At 39.6% G+C, this 18570-nt stretch overlaps 1 protein-coding gene across 1 annotated transcript in view; it reads left to right on the top strand.

Annotated features, from left to right (window-relative positions):
• Positions 1 to 18570, top strand: part of ITPR2 (inositol 1,4,5-trisphosphate receptor type 2) — a gene marked incomplete at both ends in the record, with an annotated part of 260856 nt that overhangs the window by 38454 nt on the left and 203832 nt on the right. The window contains 7 exons of the mRNA XM_079549692.1: positions 446 to 561; positions 1863 to 1949; positions 2621 to 2779; positions 8518 to 8616; positions 9065 to 9148; positions 10372 to 10518; positions 11342 to 11437. Coding sequence (XP_079405818.1) covers positions 446 to 561; positions 1863 to 1949; positions 2621 to 2779; positions 8518 to 8616; positions 9065 to 9148; positions 10372 to 10518; positions 11342 to 11437 — 788 coding nt within the window. The remainder of the gene's footprint in view (positions 1 to 445; positions 562 to 1862; positions 1950 to 2620; positions 2780 to 8517; positions 8617 to 9064; positions 9149 to 10371; positions 10519 to 11341; positions 11438 to 18570) is intronic.

Raw genomic sequence — 18570 nt, forward strand, 5'->3', positions numbered from 1 at the left:
TGTGTTAGCCTATGTGATAGCTTGTGGCTGGATGTCAGTGTAATCCATTGTGTTAGCTATGCCAGAAGGAGCAGAATAGCAAGACGTATGACATACAGGAAGCGAGACAGCCTTTTCAAGGTTTCAAAAGCCACGTGCCTTCAGACAGTAAATCTGTAAAGTTGTGCTTCAGCAAAGAGTACTAACAAAGCAGGAGGGTGTCCAGCACATGGCAAGATCCCAGCCATACAGAAGTTACAGAGAGATTTCTCAGAATGGAAGTCGTTGACTCAGAGATTCTGCCACCCTGTTTATGGTAACATTACCATCAAACTGTTCTCAGCCTGTGCTTGAACATTGTCATATCCAGGCCATTTCTGTAAAATAAAATTATCCAAAGTGCACTTACAAATGAAGGAAATGTCGTTCAACATAACTTGTGAGTATTTCTTTCATTCTTCTACAGACTGCCTTTTCAAGGTGTGTCCTATGAACCGATATTCAGCCCAGAAACAGTACTGGAAAGCCAAACAAGCCAAACAAGGAAACCATACAGAAGCAGCACTGCTGAAGAAACTTCAAGTAAGAGGCATCTGTATTTGCAATCTTATCTCAATCTGCAGGCTGTAGTGTAACAATGGAATGAAAAAGAACAATAACAAATCCCTTGTGAACCATCATGATAGGTATTATGGTATTATGCCACTGTAGCAACCTTGGAATCATAGTTTTATAGAATGGCTTGGTTGGAAGGGACCTTTAAGATCATTTAGTTCCAGCCCCCAGGGATACCTTCCTCTAGACCAGTTTGCTCAAAGCTCTATCCAGCTTGGCCTTGAACACTTCCAGACAGGGAGCATACACAAGCTCTCTGGGCAATTTGACCCAACCTTATATGCTAATTTCTTAGGTCTTCTATTTCCTGACTGGCATTTATTGCCCTCACCTCATTTTTCATCTTGCTTTAGGCTGTGGTTGAATTGAGCTAGGGGTTATGCCTTTCTGCTATCAAACTTCTGAAAGCAGTACTTGCTTATAAAGTACAAATACAAAGTTAATAGAATCAAGAATGAACCTTGATTTAAAACGTGTGATTATTTTGGAACTCCTTTCCAGGAGCTGTGCAGAGAGATGGACAAAGAGGTGCTTTGCATGCTTTAATCTGGAAATTCCTCAGAGTTGCAATTTGGACAGATTGAATGTTGCTGGCCTGATGTTTTAATTGGACACATAAGACTAAGTGAAACACAGTGTTGTCAAACACGGTGGCTACAGTTTAATGTCCAGTAGAAAGGCTGCCAGTGCTTCCTGTTAAAACAGCAGTGAGGGCACAAGATAGGTGCCTAGAGCTTGTTATGTAGCAATTAGAGCAAGAAGCTGGAATGTGTTCTGTGGCTGTGTTTCACCCTTAGTCTTGCAGTATGTGACCAATTAGTGTTATTTTATTGTACATAAAGTCAGGATATTTGTATGTAATTAAGAGATGAGCAAAAAGAATGGTGACAAGGAGGAGATAGCCATAGGCCCTTCTATTTTGTCCTCTGGGATGAAATAAAGCAACATGGAGTTATCTTCCTTGTTTGAAAAATTTTGAAATAGTGTGCTAGGCTGTGTTAGCATTAATTTCAGGTGTGATCCATGAATTGTGAATGAGTTTCTAGTCTAGGTAATAAAAATCTGAATTATTTCAGTTGATTATTGTTCAGAAAATCATACTCAGGAATAAACAGATGCTAATTTTTTCAATGCAGAATGCTAATTTTTTCAATGCAGAAATGGAAGCAATTTTAATGTGTCACCAATTCTTTTTTGCAATATCTGTTCTGGAAGCTGAATCCAGATATTAAATTCAAAAATTTAAAGAAATAATCATTCTTTTGCAGCATGCAGCAGAACTGGAGCAAAAGCAGAATGAAAGCGAGAACAGAAAGCTGTTGGGTGAAATTGTGAAATACAGCAATGTCATACAGGTAAACCTATTAAAATACATCCGCCTTCTCTCAGAGCTGAAAGAGTTGTTTCATTTCAAGGTCATGGTGAAAATGAAGCTAAGCACTGTAATATGGGTTGTCAATGGTCAGGTAAACGGAACTTGGTAAAGTTTACAATAATGTGCTTTTCTGTCTCATTTAAAGACTACCAGAAGTACTTTACATCTGTGTTTAAATAATGCACCATTTTTTGTTGTTGCAGTCTGGAATCTGAATGTCAATACATATATGATGTGTTCAAGATTCATTTCAAAATCATACTTTAGAGGTGCTTTGCAGTTCTGTTTAAATCACTGAAGTCATTTGTACTTTATGGCGTATTCATGAGATAGAAGTTATGTTCCTAAGTGCAGTACAACTTCCCTGGAATGGATGAAGTACCTGAAGATAATACTATTATTGACCCTTGCCCTGCCTGTGTAGTACATGCTGTGAAAACAATGATGATGGATGTAATTATCTCAATTTGATATATAGTGTTTGTTTTCCTAACCTGCAGTATACTTACTATGGTAACTCTCTTATAGTTTTATTTTGACTTTGCTTCTATATGTTAAGAAAAATCATTGCAGTGTGAAATCCTGTGCCTGCTCTTTGAGCAAGAAAATGCAAAATCTATGCTAATTTTTGTATTTGTTATTTGTTTACAGCTACTGCACATAAAAAGTAATAAGTACCTCACAGTCAATAAGCGATTACCAGCTCTGCTAGAGAAGAATGCTATGCGAGTGTCTTTGGATGCTGCAGGGAATGAGGGATCCTGGTTTTATATACAGCCATTCTGGAAACTGAGGAGTGAAGGTGACAATGTACGTGGAAATACTGAGTGTGTAAGAGGGAGAAGGCAGAATATTCCCAAAAGATACATGATTTCTTTGCTATGGGCAAATAAAAAAAAGAAAAATAAAAAGCATCAAATTATATGGTCAGGAACCTGAAATGTTGCCGCATTCATCCAAGCCTCTGCTTAGGGTGCATTTGGGGACCCTAATTTTGCTGCACTGGGACGTTTTGCATAGACAATCTATTATATGCTGGTTTATGTTAGAAGGAAAGTGGTTTTTTTTTGTTTTTTTTTTTTTTCTTCTTTTTTTTTTTTCCTAAGAGCCCTTAGAGTCTATTTAAACTCAAATTCTGGACAAAATTCTGTGAAAAAGTCAGCAGAGGATGTCTCTTGAAAATATGCATGTGCCTTTAAATGTATATCCCCTCTCAACACAAGAGTGGCTTCTGTGACTGGTATTGGGTTTGATGGTCTGATGGGTATTTTCTGGGTAAATATTAGTGAGATACTGCATATTAGTAAGAGGAAGAATGCATAGAAGAATTCTTTGCTGTAGACCTGAGATCCATACCAGGTGGTCAGAACTCCGTTCTTCATTCAGTCAACTGTGGCCTAAGTGTCCACTGTGGAAAATTCAGATCCACCTCTGAGAAGGCTGCATAATAGACTTGTTTGGTTCTATTTTATGGACCTGGCTGGAAATGTTTGCCAGCTCTCCCTTGTGAAAGAGCTTTTACAGGCTTTTTTCACAGACAGGAGTGCTTCTTTTCTTGTGTATTTTCTCTCATTAACTTTGTAGTTATCCAGGAAGTTATCCTGGATGCTATCCTGGATGAGAGTGGTTGTTTGCAGTTCCTTTTGGCAGCAGTTCCTGTTGTGGGGAGGGGAAGGATTGTATTCCCAACTCATGATCAGAAACCAATGAAGTCATAGTCTTTCTTTGTTATACATTCAAGAGAAAAGGAGCAAGCATGAGTAATCCTCTGGGGCATATCTTCATGGTTTTTCAGCTTGGCAAAAGAAGTGTTGTGGATCAAACCTTAAGTTGATATTCCTTTCCTTCTAAAAAAGAAAAGAAGAGACTTATTGTTGCCTTCCTGGCTTAATTTCTTAGAATAACATTAGTTCAGCATTAATTTATTAATCTTAATTTCTCATGTCTGGGAAGTAAATATGTGAGATGTTTTCCAAACTGAAGACCCAGGGTACCCATAGCGTGATCTGCAAAGCAGGTGTGAGCTGTTACACTTACATTAGAACGCTCTTAAGCCTTTAAAGTCATCCTGATTGTTGTAGAGTTTTTGATGTGGTTTGACACAGTTGTGGGCACATGAGAAATGGGAAGATTGGAAGCAATTTTGCTTTTCTGAAAACTGAGTATATCACTACAGTGATCACTGTAGCAGCACATTACGCAGGTGGATCTCTACAGGTCTCCTTCCTGCTGTTTCCTGTGGGTATTTGTCAGAGTCTATACTGAAAACGTAGTGTGGGAAATTGTCAGGTTTTCTAATACGTTAATGGTCTTTTTTGGACCTGACTGCTGCTCATTTTCTGTCACTAGGAATTGTTCTCTTTCTGAGTGGTGAGCTCTCCATAATATTTTACAGAGGGAAGTCCTGAGACCCAGGCTTTTCCTCCTTCTAGGCATGAATAGATGTTGATAATTTTTTTTTGCAAAATTCCAGTGCTAAACAGCAGTCCTTTGGTAGCTTTCTTAAAAATGGTCTGTTTCTACCTTTTCATCAGACACAAAAACTAAGCAGCTGCTATTAGGAGGAACAGGAATAGTAAGTGATGTGGGAAAACCCTTATTTGCTCGCCACAAGGCGAGAGAGGCTCCACCCTTCCAGCAACTCCTTCGCTCTCAGTTGCTCACAGAGCACCTGATCCACATAAGCTGGGGCCACTTTATCCCTCCACTGAGTTATCTTTTAAAATACGTAGATTATTTGTTTTATAGTTTTCTCCTTCTGACCTCTTAGTGCATGAAGTTAGGTTGATGTATCAGGTCCTTATTCTGTTTAGAAACCTCTTTTGCTTTTTCTTGTTTTGTGTGTGTGTGTGTGTTTTTCTCCATTTTCAGCATCTGTGCTATAAAAAGGAAATTCCATAAGAAAACATACTTCAGAAGGTCTGTACAAAATCTGTTTCTAAAATGGTATAAGCAAATGTTGACTTACTGCTTGAGTGACTGCTACTGTGTGAGATAACGCAGGCAAAGGAGGTCCAAATACACCCTAAAAGAAAAGAAGGTCATTTTTAGGGGGGAAGTTATGATATAGAAAGTCATGTGTGTAAGTTTTCTGATAAGTCATTGTGGTTATTTAGCGTTGTGAAGTATTTTAAAACTAATTTTTCTGAAGAGGGTTTAGTGTAGCTTCCGAAGCAATTGGTTCATTATGTAAGTAATGAAAAAATATTGCCAAAATTTTACAGTAATTGGCATAACTCGGCAATATTTTTTGCATCTCCTTCCATAACAGATTTCACTGATAAAGGCCAGGGCTGGCTCCAGTTATACTGAAAAGCAAGATTAGCACTGATAGCAGGATTAGCTCTGCATGGATTGCATTTTTAGTTGTCTGCCATTTTTAGTTGCTTAAAAACTTGGTGATGCTGGATGCTGAGGACAGTGGTTTTGAACTTGAGGAATGGCCACCCGCTATGGGAAAGTTAGAATGGCATAGGTTGGAAGAAATGTTAAAGATCATCTGTTCCAAACCCCGAAAGTTCTGCAAAATCATAGACTCACAGAATCATAAAATGTCCTGGGTTGGAAAGGACTGTAATGATCATCTAGTTTCAACCTCCTGCCACGGGCAGGGTCACCAACCACTAGACCAGGCTGCCCAGAGCCACGTTCTCGCTGTCTTTGAAGTATAAGAATATGATTGGCAGGCATATGGACTTATAACACAAATTTGATGAAAGCGGAGCTGCAGAGCCTTCAGTGTGTCTGGTAAGCTATTTGGACAATTAGTCCAAATTGAAATCTCCGTTGCCGTATCTTTGGAGTTATTCACAGCTAATATAGCTTACTGTGACAGGCAGTCTTTCTGATGCAGCATACCTATACTACAGTATTTTCTCTTAATTCTTGGTTGCAGTGTAGTTGTACCTGTTAGGTGGACTTATTGAGTTTATATGCAATCAAATAATTGCTCTAGGAGATTTCAACACTGATCCCCCACCTACAAGACTATGTGGTGGATTTTGATTGTGACTCTTCCCTAGCCACAGACAAACAGGGTTGTGTAAATTTAGAATTCTGCTGCATCCGAGACTCAAGGACCTTATAGGTTTAGTTTACATTCAAAAGCTGAATTCTCATTGGCTTCGGTATAAATTTCATCATTCTCTGGAAGCTTATTATCTAGGCCAGAAAGAATAAGAATTTTGTCAAAGGAACTGGGAGTTAGATCCTCAAAAGCTGTGTGTCATTTGGATTTAAGGATTTCATTTGTATGTAAGTCATTTGGATTTGGATTTAAGGATTTCATTTGTATGTTTGAGGAAAGAATTTCTGTGATCTGTCAAACCACTTGCTGACAACCGATTTGCAGCACACTGTGGCTGGCTGTGCTCATACGTACCTAGGGAAAAGAAGACTGCTGTTAATTCTAAGTTTGCAGAGGACAAACTTGGGAATGCATTGCTTTTTCTTCTGTAATCTCTGTATTGAACGATTCTGCAGATGGAATTATGGGCCTATGGGCATGTGTACACATGAACATGTACTGCCTCCATTGCTTTGGGTGTGCAGGAGTGTTATTTGGAGCCAGAAGTGAACTTAGGTGGGAGATGTGGGCATGGACAGGGAATAGGAGGAATTCAAAAGAGCAGAATTGCAGCTTGCCAAAAGCCACTGTATGTACGAAAACAGGATTCTCTCTTTGCTCTTTTTTTATGTATCATTGGTGGAGAATGTATAGGGAGCAAGCACTGTTAAATTACCTCTGTACCTTCCTTCCCAGCCTTTTCTGGAGGCTGGAAGCAAGGAGAAAAAGGGAGTAGAAGAACATAGGCTATCTCATTGCCTCTGTGGCAACTGATGTTGGTGGCCAGCACCAAGGGCAATTACTGATATCGACTTGGAGCAGGGTAGAAGACTGAGATGGAAACCATGACCCCATGTAATTGTTCCTTCTCAGGTTGTGTCTAGAGCAGAGTAGCTGTGTACTTCTTTTTTCCTCTGGTTGCCTCCATAAAAATCACAGAATGCATTCTAAGATACTTTTCTCCTGATGCCTTTTTAATTTTCTTTTTTCTTAATGGGATGCTCAATGATGTGTTCTCTTACTGTTATAGTCCAGGTGTGCTTTCGATAATTTTGAAGTCCTGATTCCACTTTGCAGGTTGCAAGCCTGATGGTTTTTTGATTAATGAATTGTCTGGTCTTAACTTCTTAAAATGGGCTGTAAGTAATGACTGTGTGAAGCATGGCATGCAGAAAAGTATTGCATAAGTAAGGTACTGTAAAGGCACCTTGTCACCATTATTTGGTTCTGTCAGTGGACTTTTTCTCATTACTTGGGTCAAACAGGATTGTTACCTGTAGTCTGAGCATGATGGCACTGTCTTTTGCTACTCTTTATTTTAGCTGTGTTGATAAAAAAAACAACCAACCTTCTTTTTCACCCCTGCAATAAGTGGGCCAAATTCATCTGCACTGAAGTTATATAGGGCTGAATCAGGCTTCTTGTAGGAAATGTGCTGATCAATGCAGAGCATATTTTTGTTTGTATTCCTAAAAAGCATGGCTTTTACAGCTTTTCATATATCAAAATCACTTTTAGCCACTTCTTGTCTTTGTGTGTGTGTGCTTAAAATTGCTGGGAACAACATAACAAGCCAGAACACCAGTGCCAATCTCTGTGTATTGATTTTTTGCCCTTCTCAGGTATGAACTGAATTCTCCATGTGCATGTTTCAAGTACTTCTTAGGTCAGAGCCAATTTCATATATTGTTGCTCCCTGTCTATATAATTAAAGAATTCCAAGGGCATGGGACTTTGCTTGCAGGGAGTCATCTAGGAATTTGTCTTGTAGAGAGAAGATCGCTTAGCTGATGTACCAGTGCCCGTGCTGAGCATCAAATGTCATTTAGGGAGTAACAGTAAAGGGGATGGAGTGAATTCACCTCTCTTGAATTTCCAGTTGTTTATGTTCCTTCCCAGGTTGCAGTCATACAGTCTGAACAAGAGAACTCGTGAGCCTGTTTGCCAGAAGATGGCATACAGAGTGAGGAGTCACTGGGCTAAAAAGTCTTGTCACATACAAATTTTTAAGGTTTCTCTGTAATGAAAGACATTGATGGAATAGGCTGTCTTACAGCAATAGAGGGAAAACAATTCTGCTGTCTGATTACAGATTATTTTCTAAGCTTTCTCTGCCTTGTGACTGGCAGTAAATATGGGATAGAGAGTACTTAATGTAAATTGTAGATTTTCTGATCTGCTCCTGAAATTCATAGGTTCATCTCTTACTTCATGGACTTGAGTTTCTGCTGAACTGAGTGACATGCTTACTGAGAGTGTGAGGACTCGTTAGTGTCATGTCTTGAACCCAAGCAATTGCAGAGGCACATGAGAACAGAACTGGCCAAAAAAATATTCTATTGGTGTGTGAGTTGCGTGCAAGTAAATTCACCAAGTGCTATTTCTAGAGCATGCATTTGAGTCAATTTTGAAAAATATAACATTACTTCATTTTATTGGGTAATTACATAGGTCTAAATTACATTTTCTTTATGACTTCCAGGTTGTTGTTGGAGATAAAGTTGTATTGATGCCAGTCAACGCAGGGCAGCCACTGCATGCTAGCAACATTGAACTTCTAGATAACCCTGGCTGTAAAGAGGTGAGCTCAACAGAGGAGAGGTAATTGTCAATCTGAGATGTATTATATTGTGTTCTTTACTGATAGCCAGAGTGCCATAAGCTAGATACCAGTGTTAAACACTGGTTCCAGCTTGGCCTCAGAAAACCGAGATGAAATGTGTTTATTCTTGGCACAATTCTTCCTGGCACTGAAAGCTTCATGAACCTTGCATGAGTTTCTGAAACCCTCATTGATGTAAGAGTAAGTCCTCTTTCATAAGCTATTTAGGTCTTTCGTTGTAAGCAGACAGAATACCCACTGAGACTTATCCAACATCACCGTCATTCTGAACTCTAAATCACATCAGGATGCATGTTACTCACATACCTGGAACTCCTCTGCTACCCTAAATGTGATGTGTGTTTATAGATGAAAAAAAAAAACAAACAATCTTTAAGACTCCCATTATGTTTTTTTTCCCCCCAAGGTAAATGCTGTCAACTGTAACACAAGCTGGAAGATAACTTTGTTCATGAAATTCAGTAGTTATCGAGATGATGTACTGAAAGGAGTAAGTATGATATGTGTGTGTATATATATATATACATATGTATTTTAAATTTGAATAATTGTGCCTTATTTGGTTGTAGAGAGATATTAAATGGTGGAAAAAAAGAAAAAAGGCAGGACTTTATGGACCCATCAGGGGTCCCTCCCTGCTGTCCTACACCAGCTAGGGTAATTTTTTTGGTGTTGTTATTTTACTAAGTGAAATTGTCTGGATTGCACTAGTTTCCAGCCTCTTCCCTCTACCACAGAAGACAGAGGATCCTGGAGAAAAATTGAAGCCTAGAATGGAGAGTGCTTTATACAAAATTGCTGTGATGTTTCAGTTTAGGCTAAGGTACCAAAGGAGGTCTAACAAGCCAGAGAAGGGAGCAAAGCATGGAAGATAACAATAGTTGTTATGAGACAGCTGATGGTTTACTCAGCTTTGTGCACCTCCAGGTCACTTGTATTTTCATAAATATGTATTTATAAATAAGCACATTTCATTTGTTCTCACTTACACCTTACTAAGTCATTAGGAACTGGCTTTTTTTTTTTTTTAGGTACTGAGGTAGGTATCAAGCTTTGGTGAGAGACAGAAGGAAGCAAAAATGATGCTACTGGAAGAAATACAGAAGGGACATTGGTTTTGGTTGCAGAGAAGAAGGGATAAGACTATTATATCAGAGAACAGAAAAATAATGGTAGTTTTATAGGTAGCAAAAGAGATTGAGGGGTACTTGTGAATACATTTCCTGTATTGGAAAGGAGGATCAAGGTGAGGGGCAAGGCAAAGCAAGAAGTTCCTGTTGTATTTATTGAGAAGTTGAGACTGTGGAGTCAGATGGATTTGAGAGAACCTGGATGTATGGGACCAAGAAATGAAGGTTCAGAAGTGAGAGACAGAGTTGTGGCAGGAAAACCTAAGGAAAGACTGGAGTTAGGGAATGACTCACATAGAAAGTCACCTTTGGATTAACTATTCATTGCAGTGCTCTGAACGAAATTTTATTTTCACAAAAGGAGATGGATGTCATGCAGGAGGGAATTATTGCATTTTATACACAATTTCCAGATGCATTACAAAGATTGTGTATTCTGAACTTAGTACCTGCTCCAGCACCTGGCAGCTAATAAATATTTTCTTTGCATCATCTGTGATGACATTACTAGAAGCTAGAACGCATACTGAGTCTAGCAACTTTGCCTTCCACTTAATAATGTTTCTCTTCCGTTTTACTTTAGGGAGATGTTGTTAGGTTGTTTCATGCAGAGCAAGAGAAGTTTCTGACCTGTGACGAGTATGAGAAGAAACAGCATATTTTCCTTCGTACTACACTGCGTCAGTCAGCCACCTCTGCAACAAGTTCTAAGGCACTGTGGGAGATAGAGGTATTTTTTCCCTTTTCATATATGTTGTAGTACCTGAAGGCCAGGGTGCAGTAAAAATACTTTACCACAATTTGAATCATTCATAGCCTCTTGATATCCTCATATACTTCCTCATAACTGTTATTATTTTATGAAGGAGTTTGTGTAGGATGAACAGTGAAGAGATGCTTCATTGCTGTGAGCATATGGAGAGAGGATGTTTTTTAAGTGTATTTTCACTGTAATGATGAAAGGTCAAATTCAGACTTGATGCAAATTGTACAGTTTTATCAAAGCCAGTAGAATGACACTTGTATTGTGAGTTGTGAGTGCTTAAATTTGACTTTTTGTGCAATGTAGAATATTGAAATTGATTATGACTGACAACAAATCTTATGAAAGTGAATGCATATTTTTCTGCAGCAGGGCACATCAACATCTGTTTAATATTAGGTTGATTAAGGTTGTCTTTGCTGAATGGGATTAGCAAGAACATTAATGTTAACTAAGAAACATAGGAAACTGGAATGCCTCATGCTTTTGCCATTATAATAATGTAACTCCCGTGTCCAAAAGTCCTTAGATGTTGAACCAAGTTTGTGCTTTTAACACAAAGTGCTCCTTACTTGGAAAGTAATATGAGGCATATTTTCTGTCACCTAGTGGAAAAAAAAAATGTAACTAGTGATTATCTAATGTGGGCTTAGTGTGAACACAGAACATATCTGTGTGTTAAACTGTAATGGTGTAGTTTACATGCTTTTATTTGGAATGCATTGTAAGAATTGTCAGTGATCTAAGTATGATTTTGAAAAGCACTATTAAAAATGTGTACTTCTTACAGGTTGTCCATCATGATCCTTGCCGGGGAGGGGCAGGACAGTGGAACAGTTTGTTTAGATTTAAGCACTTGGCAACTGGAAACTACTTAGCTGCAGAGGTAAGAATGTCAATTAAACATGAGGTTGTGTTCTGCCTAACCAATTATAAAATGTGTCCTGCTAATTCAGAACCACTGTAGGTAGGTAGGTCTCTGAGAAGATCCTATACCAGGCCTGGATGGGGAAAACAGAATGTACGCTGCTGTGTCGCACTGTATGGCTGTAAATTTTCTGAGCTACAGTACATTGGTAGATGAGTTAAAGACAACATGTGACCTTAATTTTCACTGTGCTGTTGAATTTTGAATCTGCTGTTAGTCATTGTGGTGCCAAGGAAAACATAGTATCATAGAATGCATGGGTTGGAGTTGACCGCAACTCTGTGAGAGCAACCATCCAGCCAATTCGTTATCCAGTGAGTGGTCCTTCCATCAAATCCATTTTTCTCTAATTTGGTGATCAGGATGTCATGCAGGACAGTGTCAAATGCTTTGCACAAGTCCAGGCAGATTACATTAGTTGCTCTTCCTTTATCCACTGACTGCTGTAGCTTCATCATAAAAGGCCACCATGTTTGTCAGGCTTGCCCTTAGTGAAGCCATGTTGGTTACCACCAATCACCTCATCTTTATTTTCCGTGTGCCTTAGTAGACCCTTCAGGAGGATCTGCTCCATGGTCTTGCCAGGCACAGAGATGCCTGGCCTGTAGTTCCCTGAATCTTATTTTCCCTTTTTGAAAATTGGGGTTATGTTTCCCCCTTTTCAATCGGTGGGAACTTCACCAGACTGCCATGACCTTTCAAATATGATGGATAGCAAGATGGCATCTTCATCCACCGGTTCCCTCATAACCCATGGATGGATCTTGTGGGGTCCCATGAATTTGTGCACCTTCAGTTTCTTTAGAACATCTTGAACATGATCTTCACTTACAGCAGGCAGATCTACCTTCTCCAAGTTCTCACCATTACTTTCTGCAATGTGGGCATTGTGGCTAGAGCCCTTGCTGGTAAAGACTGAGGCAAAAAAGTCACTGAGCACCTCAGCTTTTTCCTCATCCCTTGTGACCAGATCTTCAGTTTTCTTCCAGAGAGTGCCCACATCTTTCCTGACCTTCTTTAGATCACTGATATACCTGTAGGATTTTTTCTTGTTCCCATTGATGTCCTGGGTAGATTTAATTCTGTCTGGGTTGTACCTTTCATAACCTGATCCCTTGGCTGCTCAGACAACTTGTTTTTAGTCTTCCCAGGTTCCTGCTTCCACTCCCTATAGCATTTATTTTTGAGCAAAAATGGTTTTGAAGAAATATTTACCCCTTTGAGTGGAATAGGAAGTCCAGGAAGAAGAAAAAGAAAATCTTACATTTTGTCTGATTATTATTTGGTGTATAATGTAAAGGCAAAATAGTGCTGTGACTTCACAAAAGAGCAGCTTGATATCTTTTAGGACACATAATTGTCCTTAAAAATAGTATGGGTCTCTTGACAAGCCGGGGGAGAGGAAATGGTACAAACTTTATGAAATAGGAGAGCCTTGGATTTTTCCCTGGTTGCAAGAAGTTGTGAACTTTTAAAATTGTATCTAATCCATATTAGATCTGATCTGTGTTCTAGTTATATCTAGATATATCAACTATCAATAGTTACATTTAGTTATATCTAGTTATATCTGTGTTCTAGTTATATCTAGATATATAGATATCTGTGTATCTAGTTATATCACCAATTTAGTTAAGTTTGTGTAGGATTGCCTTTTTGACTTAATCTTGCAAGCACAAGTGTGAAAATTTACAAGAGCCAGTTGTAATCACTGAGAACCCCTGAAAGAAGTCTTTCCCTAGCTGGACTGAGTTAAATTTGCAGCAGTGCAACTTCTGTGTGTAGACAAGTCTTCTATATTCTCACTGTCCTGATTTCACTTTTTACTTTTGTCTGATTTCAGAGTAAGAGCAAACAACCACATTCATACTTTTAAGTATTTCAAATTATTTCAAAATCAGCATCAAAACATAAGCAATTGCATAATTTTTCATGCAAGACCGAATGTAATTTGGATCTTTTCATTGGCTAGGGTAGTAACTCATAGTGCAATTTAAAAATCTGATAATGGTGAAATCTCTGTGTGAAAGAGTGAGGAGCATCATCTCTTTAAAGGCAGTGGGCCAGCATTCCTTTACTAATATTCTCTGCACTGCTGCCTCCACGCTGCAGCAACATTTCTGGCTTGTCTGAAGCCAGCTTGCTTTATTGTGTATTTAATACTGACTAATTTTCAAATGGGCAACCAGTACTCTCAGTTCCATTTTTTTTTTTTTTTAGAGAGGAACAGATACTTCTGCTAGAAAGGCTTTATTCAGACTAGTTAGACTGATGGAATCAGCTTTTTTCTCCACTGTGCCCTCTCAGCACTGAAGCTTGCTGATTGACAGATGAGCTTCCTTATCCTGTACTTCACCAGCTCAGAGATTTTTCAGGAGAAAAATCTCCAGGTGAAGAGGAGTCACACTTCACTGAATGCAGAATCTGAGCTTGTGACCCTTCTACCTCTAGAAGGGAAATCCCCATCAAGAAGACTTGTAATGTTGAGAGTGAGATCTGGAAAAGCACTTGGGCTGAACAGAAATGATATGCTATGATTGGAGAGGCGCATTAGCTACTGTATCTATGAAGTGTGAAATACCCACTGGTGGAGATATTAAAGGTAATGCTGTATTGAAAACCTGGGAACTGTATTTTACACAGTTCACGTATCAAGCTCAACACACCAGCCAGACATCCACGTCAAAGAATTATGAACAGGGAAGCAGAAACCAAATGTTTATAAGTTACCTTCAAATCAGTGGGGCAAAGCTTACCAAACTCTTATCTTTACTATTGCAGCACAGGAAGATTACTCATAGTGTGAATTGTCAACACGTTGCTGTGACTTGATTTTGATTAAACTGCCATGATTAAGGTATCTGGAGTGGAATAAGTACAAATAAGTAAATGAAATTCATGAAACTTTTAAGAATTTTGTAGTTGGCTAATGATACAATTTATGTTACAGTCTGAGCAATTGTAAATCAGGATTTATCACTTTTTACAACCATAATTTCCTTACTTCATCTTTATGTAAATTAAGGTGATGTTTAGCACTGAGAATTTTGCAGGGGAATTTTGAATAGGTGAAATCTCACACGATGAGCAAAAGTGTCCTTCACCGGAGTATTCCCTTTTTCTCCTCTGCAGTTAGGTTTCTATGATGTAGTAGTGCTGTGCCTTCTCTTCTCTCAGGCGTCTCATGCCAACTGGATCAGCCTTATTTGTGGCTAAGTGGGTCTGACCTACGTAGCAGAAGGATGTCACTGCAGCTTATTAAGTCCAGCAGGTGATCTGGGGGTTCACGCCACTTACTGCAGACAGTTCAGAATTTTTCAATTGATAAACTTACAGAATGTGTCAGTGCTACAGTAAGTAGTTTAAAAACATAAAATTGAGGCAGTACTGTTATTCAGTGAACAAAACATGCAAGTGAGCATATCTGATTCTTATAAACTTGAAAGAAATAGGGATGTGTAAGTCCTACATTATAGGTAATGAAGAATCACAGTGACCCAGCTTTAGGTACCTTTGAAAAATGAAGGGTTCTCTGATACCCGAATTCTGATTCAGTTTCAGTTGTATTCTTTGCTTTCATCCCCTTTTCACATGATATTACTTAAGCTGATTTTCATCAGTATGCTTTGAAGTTTCGTAAGACCTATTAATACCATAGACCACACTACTCTGACTGAAGCTGAATCATCCTGAAGGACTCTTGCTAAAAAGGAGACTCAGTGGTAGGCATTTGCTAATTGCCCATTGCTGCCCTGTCATTCCCTGTGGGTATGCTCTGACACATGACGTGCAGGTATGCTCTGAGCCTGTTACTTAAGACACGAGATGACTATGCTGAAGAAACTGTTTCATGTTTTGTGGTAAGATTGGGACAACTGGAATCTGGTGGTAGTTCTCTTCCATGTCTGACATTTGGAAATCTGAAGCCACTGGATCAGTCATTCCAAAAACGCTGAAATCAGTAAAAGGTGGAACCAAGTATTCAGCTGAGAAATTCTCCTCTACTTGTTCTTTGGAGACAGTGGGAGTTCTGCTGTTAATGTCAAAAGCACTTGATTTTGTTGAGTATTGAGACAGATCTGTAGCAAGAGATTTAGACACTAAGCTACCAGCTAAGATCCAGGCTGCTGAGTTTTATTTTCATCTTCACAAAGTCAGCAGTCTCTCAAAAAAAGTTCTGCAAAAGATTCTTTTTTTCAGCCTTGACTGCAGCAAAATGTCCCAACTTATTTTAAAGTTTTGTATTTTTAAAGAGAATCCATACTTTTAGGTGAAAATGGGATGTTTCAAAATAACAAAGACTTTTTCCAGCATTTTTAAAGTCTCTTTAGTGCATGTACCATGTGCAGAATACACCCACATCTGTCCCTGTGTATGTGTGAAAGAGCTGCTATTTGCTTGAACAGCCTTTCAAGTGCTGTGGATTGGGACCACACAGTTGTGCCATTCTCATCATCTCACCTATCCTATTCAATATTCTGGACTGTTCAAAGTCTCTTTGAACTGAGTGTCAACTTGCTGATTGTATTCAAACAGAGTATGCACCTTTAATGTTGTTTTCCATGTGCATAACAGCTCCCAGTTCTGTGATTTCTGAACTGGATAAGCTATAGTGTAACTGGTAACACTAGTTACTGTTGCTGTACGAAGATGCTAAACAGAAATGTGTGTGCCCATGTGTACATGTATGCACACAACACAATGCAGAGTAAATATCATTTCATGTTCAACTTCTCTGGTTAGATGGGTACTGCTAAATAGTCATGAGATATATGTGCAAGCATCAAATCACATGCTAATCTCAGATATTCTGGTAGACAGCAGATAAACCAGAGTACATTTCCTGTGGAACGTTGTGAAGGTGTACATAGTCATTGACAGTCCAGAATTTGAAAGGAAAATTCGTTATAATTCTGTTTTATTTAGCTGAGTAGGCTAAGATTGGAGCTGTTATGTACCCTGGCAATGTAAGGGAGTGAACTTGGAGAGGTAATTGTCTTTAACACTGAATTAACTATACTAAATGAATTAAGGATAATGCAGATAAAATGGCAACCTTAATATTTACCTTCTTTTGTTCTTAGAATTGTTGTTGCAAACAAGTGATCAAATTACCGTGCCTTTCAAGAAATTGCGTAGAGTACTGGTGTTTGGAGTGTGTTGCTATAACATTGAGCTGTTTTACCTAATTCTTTGTAAAGGATAATAAATGCCCTGAAACTCTTCTAGACAAGGGAGCGAAAAGGCTGAACTGGCCAGTGTAATAGATTGAAGCAGTAAGCTCAGAGGTAGTGGCAGAACCAGGCATACTTTTTCTGACTTTTACTGTAGTTCATTTACTAAAACAGATTGTTGCTCATGCAAAAACTCTCATTCAGGAAAGTTCTTATGACTAGCTTTGGCTTTAAATTCAGCTGAATGTAAGCATCTATGTGCTCAGAGGTCAAGGGTCTTTCAGATGTTGATGTGACAGGTTTGGCCTTCCTCTCGCAATTTTCCATTGTGCAGCCTCAGAAATAGCCACTTGTGTGTGAATATGCTTTGTAACAGTTTGTATAGGATAATGGGGCTGGCAAGGTCTTTGGCACATATCCTGCTGATAGTCAAGTCATCAGGGGAAGGATCAGGGAGAGGGCCAACAAGACTGACATCCTGGTGGGGATCTGTTATAGACTGCCTAACCAGGATGAAGAGATGGATGAGGCATTCTACGAGCAACTGGTACGATCTCCAGTGCTTGTTCTCATGGGGGACTTCAACTTCCCTGATATATACTGGAAATACAGTACAACACAGAAGAAGCAGTCTAGGAGGTTTCTAGAGTGTGTGTAAGATAACGTCCTGATGCAACTGGTAAGAGATCCTACTGTGGGAGATGCCCTGCTACACCTGCTGGTCACAAACAGGGAAGGACTGGTGGGAGATTTGGGGGTCTTGGGCAGAGCGACCACAAAATAGAGTTCTTGTGAATTCAGAAGAGGGGCCAGCAAAACTGCTACCTTGGACTTCTGATGGGTGGACTTTGAACTATATAGGACTATGGTAGTGCGGGTCCCTTGGGATTCAGTCCTGAAGAGTAAAGGAGTCCAGGAAAACTGGACACTTCTCAAGAAGAAAGTCTAAAAGGCGTAGGAGTAGGCTGTCTTCCTGTGCTGTAAGATGATCTAGTGGGGTTGAGGACTGGCCTGGTTGAACAGGGAACTTTTTCTGAGACTCCAGAAGAAAAAGAGAATCTTCTTCCTGTGGAAGAAGGGACAGGCAACTCGGGGAGAGCACGAAGAAGTTGTTAGGATGCATAGGGGAAAAACTAGAAAGGGAAAAGCACGCCTTGAACTCAACCTGGCCACTGGGGTAAAAGAGAAAAAGACTTCTTTACAAGTATATCAACATTAAGAGGAGGAATGAAAAGAATCCATCTTTTACTAGATGCATCAGGGAGTGTGACTACTGAGGACAAGGAAAGGGCTGAGATTTTTAATGCCTTCTTTACATCTGTCTGTAAAAGTCAGACCAATTATCCTTGGGATACTCCACTCCCTGACCTGTAAGTCTGGGATGGGGAGCAAAATAAACCCCCATGGTTCAGATGGAAACAGTTAGAGATTTGCTACTCCACCTGGACTGTCACAAGTCCATGGGTCCAGATGGGATCCACCCGAGGGTGCTGAGGGAGCTGGCAGAGGTGATTGCCAAACTGCTTTCCACCATCTGACAGTGTTCCTGGTCAACGAGAGACGTCTCGGAGGATTGGAGTCTTGCCAACATGGCTCTCAGCTACAGGAGGGTTTGTGAGAAGGATCTGGGGAACTACAGGCCCACCAGCCAGGGAAGGTTATGGAACAGATTGTCTTGAGTGAAATCACATGGTGTGTGTAGAGCAACCAGGGGATCAGACCCAGCCATTATTGTTTCATGAAAGGCAAGTCCTGCTTGACCAACCTGATCTCCCTTCTATGATTGAGTGACCTGGCTGGTAGATAAGGTAAAGCCTGTTGACATAGTCTACCTAGGCTTGAGGAAAGCCTTTGACGCTGTCTTCCACAGCATTCTCCTGGGGAAACTGGCAGCCCATGGTTTGGACAAGCACACTA

The sequence above is a fragment of the Tetrao urogallus genome, assembly GCF_951394365.1.
Source record: "Tetrao urogallus genome assembly, chromosome: 1".
Taxonomy (NCBI): domain Eukaryota; kingdom Metazoa; phylum Chordata; class Aves; order Galliformes; family Phasianidae; genus Tetrao; species Tetrao urogallus.